General features: G+C 36.8%; 1 protein-coding gene across 1 annotated transcript in view; it reads right to left on the reverse strand.

The window, feature by feature from the left end:
• The window catches only part of ERICH1 (glutamate-rich 1), a gene marked incomplete at its 5' end in the record, with an annotated part of 52,463 nt that extends 42,369 nt beyond the window's left edge, over positions 1-10,094 (reverse strand). Inside the window, one exon of the mRNA XM_010018460.1 lies at positions 9,903-10,094. Coding sequence (XP_010016762.1) covers positions 9,903-10,094 — 192 coding nt within the window. The remainder of the gene's footprint in view (positions 1-9,902) is intronic.
• Positions 10,095-12,082: the final 1,988 nt, after the last annotated feature.

Consider the following 12,082-nt stretch of genomic DNA (forward strand, 5'->3'; position numbering starts at 1 on the left):
ATACTAGGTAAGTCACACTGGGGAGAGAGAAAAAAAAATTATGGTAATAATGAACAACCTAGCAAAGAATAGACACTTACTGATGGCCATTTGTTTTACTCATATGATAACCATCACACAGTAATGGAAATGTTGGCTGCTTTGCTGGGTGACTGGGGTACCTGATGAATTATTCCTGTACAAATTCACTATTGCAGTGCAGGTAGAAACTTCCCTCTCGCAAAATTATGGAAGTCCCTTTATGAAGAGCTAATAAATATAGTTTACTCTTACAGTCTAATTCCTTTAGCTTGTTTTAATACCTCTAGTGCCCAATCTTACTGATTTAACTAATAGAAAAATTTCCCTCGTCTGCAACTTTACTGGAATAAACAAGGACAGTCACTCAAACCACTTTTTGGCTTAAGAAAATATACTCCTTCCAAAGAGTTTTCATCTCTTTCTAAATAAAAAAGTTAATTAGGTGTCCAAAAGATATTCAGTAATCTGATGTTACATTATTTGCTATTGTCACATATTTTATTGGCACCGATACCTGTAACAGAATACTGAAAAGGTATTTTCATCTGCAGTGTTTCTTCAGCTTTAGAATTTTGAAGACGTCTGTTAATCTACTTTGAACAATAAATTTACCTGCTTGCCAGGTAAAACTTCAAAGTATATAGCTCCATTCCAAAGGGGACAGTTACATAGGCTCAAACAACAAATTAAGGAAAGAAAAAAAAAATTCAGGTAATTAAATAGATCCAAGTTTTCCTCTGGCTCTGAAAATCCTCAAGCAGCAAACTGCTGAAGAACACCCTGGGAGGGAATATGCTCCCTCACTTTATTGCTATACTCTCTTTGACACATTGTGGTCACTACATACTAGCAAAGGCAGCAGTACTGATGTTTTGGTTTTTTTCTGGACTGACCTTAATTTCTGCTACTTTATTCAGTTATTTTTGAACAGGAAAAGTCCGCTATCCTTTGATGTTCAAGAAATAGCATGTTTCCACTGCATTCCCAGATTTATTATTTTTAATAATAATAATACTAATTATTATCAATAATAGAAGCCTAGCCGTATTACAGAAGACTGTTCCAAATTCTTAGGTTATACATGTGCCATTTGTGTCTGGTAGCATGTTGTCACTAAAGTCAGTTCATTCCAGCCTCCCTTCTGACACTTCATATTACTAGAACTGCTTCACTTCATTAAAAAGAGGAAGTCTGGATAAAAAGAGAAACCTCTAGATAAGAGGTTGCTCCCTCTTCTCAAATAATGGAAATGACTATGAAGTAAACAAAGTCAGGAGTTATGGGAGTCTTTCCTAGGCATTCCTTTTTATGACTTGGTGACTCAGTACACTTGATTAGATAAATAAAACTAGGTCTTCAAGATTTACTTTTGCCTGAAAATTTCTTTTTCTACCCATAGCCTTTGGCTCTTTGGCCTGTGATGACTTCTGCCAATCACACGGATGAGCAAAGCGATTTCTCTTTCATCCCACCTTTTCCCCTTTGGGTCTGGAACCAGGTCCTACAGCAGCGCCCCCTCCCCAAGCTCTCTCCCCTGTAGAGCATGCAAACTGAAGAGTATGGAAAAAGAAAGTGGTAGCTGGCTGCCAGCGTTACAGTTTGTCCTTTCCAATGTACTAAGATAATGACTAGATTTTCAGTGAAACTAGATACAGTCATTCAGTGGTGCCCATGGGTTTGGTGGGATGGATTCCCAACTCTTTTCAACTAAGCACATTGCAATATTTCTTGAAAGACGGGTCTACTTAATATTTGACAAGCTACATTTCAGCCTTCCTGTTCAAACGTAAGTATGATTAGAAAAGAGGGAGAATGGAAAGAGAAGTAATGACAGCATCCAAATGACTGATGATCCATATACTCATCTTGTATTAAATGTGTCAAATACTTCTACAAATATTGCCAACTCAGTTACCTTTTTGTTAAGCCCTCTGCACTTTGGAAAAGCTGCCTATGTTGGATTTTATTTATTCTGTTTTTAAAATCTGTTTTGTGATTTAAATTAACTTTCAATTTTATTAAAATCTACTGTACTCAGGTTCAAACACCTGTAACAGGTTACCTAGACACTTCCTTATTTCTCAAAGCTATCTCATTTACCTACTCTGCAGGCTCAGGTAAGTCTTTCTCATACAATAGCATTTTACCTCACTGTCTTAAGACTTCTTTCACTCTAAAGGTTAGTAGTTTATTTCCATAAACACATTTGCACTTCTTACACTTTCTACAGTTATATATTTATTTCAGCATCTTCAGTATAAAACTAACATTCTCTTCCACTCAATACCAGGCCTTATCACAGTCTCATTTGTATCAGCAAGAACTCAATTTCTTTCTTAAGAGATGAAACAGGTGTGAGATGATTTAAAAACTAATACAAAGTTGGGTTTTTTTTCCCTATTTTAAACTATGCCATAGGTCATTAAATATACCTATATAAAGGAAAACGACAAAAACCAAACCACAAACCAAAAAACCCCAAACAAACAGGATACTGTTTTCTTTTGCTTTTCATACCTTACAAGCTTTTTTTTTTTTTTTTTTTAAAAGAAAAAACAACATGTTTTTAAACCATTCTGGTTTCTGTTATTATTTCCAGTGGAATAATTGCAAATTATCAATGAAAGTAACATGGTCAAACTTGGGGAAGGAGCTTGATGTTCAGAGAACTAGGAAAAAAACAACTTGAGAAATCATCAGTACTTCCTCATCGTCTTCTTCAGTTTGATGGAAAACAAAAACATCAGAAAGAAACTGAGGTCAATAAAGATATACCCATTTTACAAGGCCCAAAGGTGAGATGGGAAATTCATAAAAAATAACAAAACCAAAACCAAAAAAACCCACAAAAAACAAACCAAACAAAAAAAAACCCACCCCCCCCCCCCCCCCAAAAGACAAACAACAAACCACACAAAAAGGCCAAACAAGAGCTCAAATTTATTTCCCTCGTCTCTTCCCACATGTACACTACCTCTTAGGGATAATTTTTTGACACCTAGAAAGGCTGTATTATGGCCCATTTTATTGGAGACAGGAGTTAGCATTATAACCCAGACTCAGTTTCATTACAAAAAGAGTCCTTCCTCTTGTTCTCACTCATCATGTGATGAAGAATTTTTACCTATGAGCCATTAAAACATCTACACTCCCTTGGAAAAAGTAATGAAAGCAAAGCACAATACAAAGTGAGGCTGAAGTAGGGAAAAAGCCCTGATCAAGGAAACCAAGAAACAGAACACTTTCCAGAGCAGAATCTGACAACAGGCAGGTGGCAGTTTTAAGATTACAAGATAGCCAACTTAAAAAGTGGTACAAGCTATTTTATGTGAAAGTTGAATATATGAGGTAATGATGAAACCAGCATCCAGCTAAGAGTTACTGAAAAGCTTCAGTGTCTCATATGTCCTGGTATATGATTCCAGGCAATATTTTGATTAGGTGTCTAAGAATTCTAGCTATATAAACAGGAGAATAAAGCTATCTGAATGTTAAGTTACTACTCAGCTCAATTATTACTCCTAGTGCTGCAGATTTTATTTGTTCCACACACTTTCCAAAAGCCAAATACATCCCTGTCAATCTCTCTCTCTCTCGATATATATATTGAATAACAGCAACAACACCGAATCTAAAAGGCCATGTCTAAGTTGCAATTACTTAATTACCCTCACTGATTAAGTGATTATGTCATTACTGGGACTTACCTGGAACTAGACCAGAAATTAAACAGATGTGCTCATCAGAATAGAAATAAACAAAGTTTAAGGTTTTGAACTTTCATACACATACTTTTTTAATTCTATAATTGGAATTCATCAGCAAAAGTCCATTTCTGTTTGTATACAAAAAGAATGCAAATCATCAAAGCACAAAACATACGAAAAATCATTTTCCCAGAACATAGTTCAGTACTAAGTCCAGAGAAGTATTTCCACTTTTCAGATAGTGATTATAGGATACAGTTGGTAGGAAAGACAGGCAGGAAGTAAGCATATAAAGAGCAGAAAACATGAAATTTGACTTGGAACAACTATGATTTTGACAATGGCAGCATAAGTGATAACTCTCTAGTGTAAATGGGGAACAGGAGAGGCATCTCACACACCCTGTTTTGCCATCAATACATCAAAATAATTTCAAACTGAGTGACAAGCTGGACAATGAGAACATTATCACACACAATTACTATGCTACAGTTCGAGTCACCTCAGGACTGTCTATCAGCCCTTCTCTAGCTGAAACATCACCATTTTATCAAGTCCATACACAAGACATCTTTGTTTCCTTTCTCCAGATAATTAGTTTCCTGCAGCTGACTACATTTAGGTTTAGAGCTTGTTTACACTTACAGCTAAAGCTGGCATTTTCTACTCCAATTAGGCAACTGCTACATACTGGATGAACTACTTGCTAAATTGCTTTCAGTTGTCGCAGAGGCCAGCAGATTTTTCTGTGACAGCTAAGCTGTTTGAAATGACGATGGAAAAGAGTAGAATGAGTGAATGTATATACATGAGAACACTGGAAAAGGAAAGGATCTGCCAACCACCAGGAAAAAATTAAAAAATAAAATAAAAAAAGTAATAATAAAAAAGCATTGCTAGGGGAGCTGGAGACTGAACTACAACAAGGCTGCTTCTGCCGCAACAGAAGTTACAGATATTATACATGCAGCCCACTCAGTCTGAGCAGAGACAGGGTTTTTTGTTTGTTTGTGGTTTGTGTGTCCGCCTCCAAAACCCCAGATCTCTACATTCCCTGTAAACATACAGCCACCAGCTTGTAAATCTGCTTGGGCACCATTTCTACCATAGCCACCAGAGGTTGGTGTCTTCAGTCAAATACTTGCTTCTGGATATATCTGTCCCATTTTTACAGTAGAATGCCACTGTAATACAGCATGTAATGAGAGAATTTTTAAACCCTTGAGAGAATAACACAGGAGCATGTGACAACACTTTGTTGTATAATAATTATAATCTCCATTGCTCTTTAGTTTATTCACAATAGACAGCTTTTCAGAGTAATTAACTAAAAAGAAGCAGAATGGTTTAACAAGTCTCTGAAGCTGTTTACTGCATTAGGCACTTCCAGAGTTTAATTTCTCAAGTATATGCTCTTCTCCAATCTTATCAACTAAAAGCCAGGGCTGTCCAGGTATATTTTTTAGACAAGTCTAAAAAGAGGTGTCTTCTAGGCACCTCTGTTACAAGTATAACAGAGAATAGAATATATAGAATTCTATAATAGAATGGCTGCAGGAAGACAAGATTAACATGAGTAAGGACACAGTCCAGGTGTCCCAGTGATGATGTCTTAAGCACAATGTACTGTAAGCATTAACTTCAATAGAAAAATTAAGAGGGACAACAACAAAAACGCCTATGAAAATTACACAGCTGTACTTAATTTTGACAGGAATTCCTCAAATAGGATAACAATGCTGGGATATTTCACAGTTGATATTCATGTTTTTATTTAATGAATATGGAATAAATTGTATTTTATCTATTTATATAGCACAATATGGATTCCCTTATAAAAACAAGCAAAACCACTAAAACTCAGGAATAGTAACAGCTTAGTATTTTTCTGCATTACCTCTTAAATAAATGAAGGAGACAAAAAAAGATCAAATAGGTTGTCTCCACACGCCTAGGCTTTCTGCATTCCGATTTCCTTTTTCAGAATTAGGGAAAAGACAAAACCCAAAAGTGGAAAATCACGCTTTACACAGAAAATTTGAATACTATACATTTCAACTGTATACAGTTAGACTTCTTCGGCAACTCTTATATTTTAATTTTTATAGGGAAGATGCTAAATATCAGTAAATCCCAAGTCCTTTAAAAAGTGGTTATAATTCTGGCCAAGAAGAAGGCTTGAGACTAAGAAGGCCATTAAAAAAGCCAGCTCCACAGTTTGCAAGTATCTAATCAGAAGCATGCATGTTTACTTTGAATATATACTATAAAAGGTATTAAAAATGATTGGTGAGATTTTAAAGTATCAAGAAAAAGAAATCACAGAACTGCAGACCTCAAGAGAAACATCCTCCATGAAATTAATCCTTGTTTCAAGTAGATCCTGACCTAACAAGGGTCAGAAACAAACAAAACCAATCCTCAGAACAAAATTTAGTCAAAGCCCATGTCCAAATGAGTAATTCATACTTACAAATGCTTTCTCAGTGTTATGCCAGACACTATCTTTTTTGTGGTATAGCAAGTTTTTAAGCATTTATAATACTGGACTTGTAAGCATCTTCTCAAGCTTAGGAAAAAATAAATTAAGTCCTCTTATTTGTAGGACATTTCAGTTTTATATTTTCTCTTTTAATACTTTGTCTGCCAAGAAGGCTCAGGTTTATTATATGTATGCGTATCTTCAAATGGTTTAAGGTAATAAAGCTGGTTATCTAGACCCACTTTAATTTTACGTTGAAGAAAAACTGTTTTCTTCCATCTTCTGAAATTAAGAACTATAGCTCTTGCAGTAGAAGAGTGAAGTTTCTCAAGGGGGAAAACGTTTAGCAAGGCTTACCTAATTGCCCTGGGGTGGGGAGAAACTCCTATTTTGGTCACATTCGTTTTTTTCCCACCAATGGTAGAATAGGGAAAAAACAAAATATGATTTATGACAACTAGAATCCAAAAGGAAAGTACATCTTAGTATGCCCTTAAATGGAAATTTTGGCCACAGGCAGATGGTTGGGTTTAAGCAATTTAAAATAAAAAAATAATTCTCTTTTCAAGAGATAAGATATAAGTTCTTTGGGGTTCAGAAGAAGCGTGGCACCTCCACACGATTTCTCCATTGCCAGTAGAACTACTGCCTACTCTTCTGAGTGCTATATCTTCAAACAGCACTCAGAAGATCACTCTATAGTCACAAAGAAGAGTGTCCCTCAGAGTTTTCCTTCTATCTCCAGACATTCTGGGTCTCATTGTAAGCTTTAGCTCCAGAACTGTATGAGGAGCTTTATGGAACAACCCTTTCTGATACTAAATTATTGATCTTCCAAAATTAAATGAGAGTCAGTCATTAGCATTGGTCCTGATCTATACACTTAAGCATTTCAACGTGATCTCAAAAAAGGCACATAAATGCAAATATGTACAGGATAGCAGAGTATCAGGTCTTTAAATTTTATGGGCATAAATCCCTATTATGCTTCAACAGCAATGCTGCAAACTGCAGTCCAATAAATATCAGACTCTGGGGGTTGTTAGCTCATGCAAATCAGTAATGTTATTTTCACAGTTTGAAAATAACTGTTAAAGGAAAGTAGAACATTGTGAGGAGTTATACTAAAAGTTGTTACTTAATCCTCGAAAATACTTAGACTTAAGTCAACTTCCTTTTAAAGAAATCCTCAATTTCTTATTGACACTAAATTATATTATTCAGTACATTTTGTAGGGCTGAGGTAACCACTTTCAAACTAGGAAGGAGTTTGTAGCTACACACGAAAAATACCTAATTTCCCACTGTCCATCTTAGACTACTGCTAATCAAATGATCAGCTGTTTCCTAATTATGCCTATAACCTTTGGTGCATAAGAAAAGTTACTTAAAACACCACATGATCAAAAAATTCAGTTGATGCTTTCATGTTTTTCCTCATACAAGACTACACATCTTACAGCTTTTCACTAAAAATATACTTTCAGTGCCCAATGCCATAAAATCACAAGGTGTAAATGACTATTCATGCAGGACCTCCTTAAATTTAAATGAAACCACAACCAGAGAAGAATGGCTAAATTATGTGTTAGTTTCACAGATGGGTAACTGATTTCTCTTTTTCCTACAAGTTTATCATTGCAACCCTCTTCAGGGCTTTTCTTTTTTTTTTTTAAGTATACATTTGTAGAACATCACTCAAGGAAGAACCCTTTCTGTACTACCATAGCAATTGTGTGCCTCCAGAAGAAAACAAGCTCAGTTAGTTTGCTGTTAATTTTAAGAACATCCTTGTTACTTTGCTGTGAAAATCCTGAACACAGAACTGTTCTTTCTGTTCCATGTTCATTCCCTTTCCCATGAGCTGCATTTTCACCTGCACTAGGACTCTGAATCAAAAGCATTTGTTTAATTAATTTGAACACTGTACTAGGAACCAGGTATTTAAAAAAAAAATAAAAAAAATAAAAAAAAAAATCAGAGGAGTTATTGCCCCCTCTTCTTGTTTCTTCCCACATCCCTCATGAGTTTCAACTCCAACTGAGCTCTGGCCTTCATAACTCCATTCCAGAATACTCAGGCAACAGCTCTATATTTTTCATGGGTAGCTAATACCTACTTTCACCTTCTCTGTACTACTTTTGTGTTAAAAGGGCCCAGAGCTCCCTCTTAGCTGCCTGCACTTACGGCAGCTCTCTGATATCACAGAGCTGTTCATCCATACTGTTGTGAAGAAAGAGCTGCTTATGAAAGAAAGACCTGTAAGAAGCCACCTCCGCAAGGGCTCACCTCACAGCACTCCTTTTAAGCTGAGGCTTTTAAGCAGCTCCCAGCCTGAGCTAGGCTGCACCCATGCCTGTGCCTGGGCACATACCCTAACTGATGCACACTCTGACACAGACTTTCCACACTGGCTTGACCACAGACCTGTCTTGTCACTATTGACTTGCCTGCTGTCATGGCACTGTTATCGAGCCTGGTTACTGCTACCAGACATGCTCTGCTGTCCTTTTTCAGGTACTGTAGGACTACTTCGATGGTGCTGGCACAGCTCCTGCCTGTCTTGCCCCAGCTAGTGTTCCCTCACCTTCTCCTTGCTGCTCCCTGACATATCTGAGCTCAGTCAGGCATCCTGACACAATTGGTTAGTTTTCTGCATATTAAAATGAGCCATTCTTCTGCTTTGAAAAGGCTATTCTTGAAGATCAACCAGTTCTCCAGAGTTCCTTTGTAATACAGACCAGTCTTCCATTCGATGCTACCAAGCAGATCCCTGAATAAGACAAGTATCTGTTCTTACGTTGTACAGGTTTCTAATCCTACCACTCATTTTGCTCACTTCTTTCAGGACTTTAGTCTCCTGTTCTGGGCCACATCTGCAATCCTTGTTTGTTTGCGAGTAACAGGTTTAGCTGAGCACCTCCTGTAAAGAAAGCTTTTTATACTCTCAGGAAACATCCCTTTTTATTTCAAGCCAGTTTAACGACCTCCTTCAGTATTGGCAGAATTTGGGTTTAGATGAACTGCAACACAAAGCAATTCACACTTCTATACTTGTGCACAGAGCCTTTCACCCACAAGTAATAACACGGCTACCTCATTTTGCAACTCCTCCATCTTTTGGCATAGCATCCACATTTTACAACCCCTTTGAAAAAGGACTTTTACTTATCTGTCAAAATATTCATGTACCACTTTGATTGCATAAACAGACACAAAATAATGCTCTTCAGCAGGGTGCATACCCTAACTGAACATAGTGCCTGAACTGGTATTTGACTTCTGTTGGGTTTACATTCCCCCTGGGTCTTCTGTTGCCACATGATGGAAAGACAAAGGACTGGATCATGTATTCTCACCATTGTTTAGGAGTATCTCTAATAACAGAGTTCTACCAGTATAAGTAATTTTCTCACGGTTCCACAGACATTACACCAGACACAGTTATAGCTTATACTGAAGTTTCATATTAGCTGTTGTTGAACACTGCATTCATGCATATACACCGTTTCTTGTCTTTCACAGGCCTTACGGGCTGACTTCAAGTATTTTTGGTCTTAAGTACCACTAGAGCTTGTATTCAAGTTTTTCTGTTGGTATCAAGAGATTAAAAAAGTAGATACTATACTGTTCACATGTCAAGTAACTATATTTAAAAGCATAGTATCAGAAAAAGGAGTATGCAGTCTCACCTTGAACTGATTTGCAGGATGTATCAGTTGATGTGCTAGCATCTGCTGATGTCTGAACATTATCCAAACTCTTTTTTTTGGATTCTGAGCCCAGATTTCCAACAACTACCTCCTCTTTCTCACTCGAAGTATGCACAAGAGAAGATGATGAAGTTTCAGCATAGAGTCTTTTCAGTACTTTACTTATGAACACTGTGGGGAAAAAAACAGTATTTTCAACAGAGTGTTTTAAAAATATTCGGAGACTTTAAAAAACCCAACTAATTGATACAAGATAGTTTCCCTCATCTTTCATGTAAGTCTGTCTTCAGTAGTCCATACCTCTCACAGGTAAAACTGAAAATAATTCAGGACATTAAGAGTCCTAAACTTCAGTGAGAAAAGAAGCTTCAAATCCCCAGAGTTCACTACCAAGGTTACATTTAAAGTCTTCAATTTGACTATGTTTTGGCAATAAACTTATGCACTACATTTACAGACTAAACACACATTAATTTCTTAAATTTCTTTTAAAACCTTCTTACACAAGTGCTATAAGGCTGCTCAAAATGCAGGTCTCTTCTGGCACAGAGGCATTGCAATTGAATCACTCATTAAGCTACAACTATTCAATTACATAGAAAAACTAGAAGTAGACAGCAGCAGAAACACATGGTAACCCAATTATTTCTACAGAATTAGCAGTATTCTTATACGCCTCTTCCTCTTATGGGCCCCTTTCTGACGACACTGGCAATCTGCTACTAGTTACTCAATGCAAGCATCACTTGATTAAAGTAATATATGCAAATAATCTAAAGATGATAGTTTTCTTGATGCGTATATGTACGCATATCTTAAACGTTTGAAATTACATATTATATGAAAATATCAAATAATACTAAGAAAGTTTTTATCTATTGCAAATATCCCTGGTTTCATGAATTCTAATCGATCAAACAGATATTGTGGGATGGGAGGAGGAGGAGGGGGAAAAAAAAAAAAAGAAAAAAAGAAAAAAAAAGAGAATTGAAGAGAAACATGTTCTCTAGACTCCAATTTTAAGTTTATTATACAGTGTATGGAGACCATACAAGCAACCTGATGCAGTTTCTTAACAAAGCAATTTTGCCACAAGAAAAGGACTTACGATGTTATAAGAATGGCTTCTACTGCAGCCTAACAGAAGAACATACTATCATCAGGTAACTCTCTTCAATAAACTGCTTTCCTTTACAACTGAATAAAATCACCTTCATCCTTGAGCCACCAGTTCCTGATGGACGGACTTTGTCTCCATGTGTATCCTGGTGATATGCTTTAATTGTCATGTAAATTACTTACTGTGGGGGAGAATGTCTTGTTAAGACTTTTTTTTGGCTCTTACTAGTATATGTGAACACTTTTTGCTTGTGCCCAATCTCTTGAATAATCACTGACCTTATAAAAGGCCTATGATAAGGTGTAAGCCTGAAGAGATACTTGTGCAGAAAGCTTATGAAGCCCAAATGTTAGTTTTCCTACATTTATCCATCATTCAGTGACATGAAAATACCTGTGACAAGCTGCAGTGATGCCCTCCATCAGTAAGCACAATCCATTTTGACAGTTATGGGTTAAGACTGCTGTTCAAAGACAGACAGATATTGACATGTTATTATTTTTTCTTTTTTTCATAAGGTTCCCTTGCCAGGATATTCTACAGCTAGAAAGACAAAATTCACAATTACTCTCCTCAGAGGACAACTAGAGAAAGTAGGTGGAAATAAGCAATATAATAAGACCAAGTTAACTGCCCTTTGCAGATCTTTGATGCTAAAGAAACTTATCCAAGAGGTTTATCCTGGATCCTTTCCCTGAGTACTGCTACTAATATTGCAGCATTTTAATGAACTCCAGTAGAGCCATTACTAAATGTCATGGTTTAATGCTGGTAGGCAGCTAAGCCCCACGCAGCCACTTGCTCACTCCCCCCCCAGTGGGATATGGGAGAGAATAGGAAAAGTAGAATTGAGACTCAATTCTCAATCTCAATTGAGACTTGGTCTCAACTTGTGGGTTGACATGAAGACAGTTTAATAGGTAAACCAAAAGTCACACATGCAAGCAAAGCAAAATAAGGAATTCATTCACTACTTCCCATCATCAGGCAGGTGTTCAGCCATCTCCAGGAAAGCAGGGCTCCATCACACGTAAGGGTT

The sequence above is a fragment of the Nestor notabilis genome, unplaced genomic scaffold (assembly GCF_000696875.1).
Source record: "Nestor notabilis isolate BGI_N333 unplaced genomic scaffold, ASM69687v1 scaffold1647, whole genome shotgun sequence".
Taxonomy (NCBI): Eukaryota; Metazoa; Chordata; class Aves; order Psittaciformes; family Psittacidae; genus Nestor; species Nestor notabilis.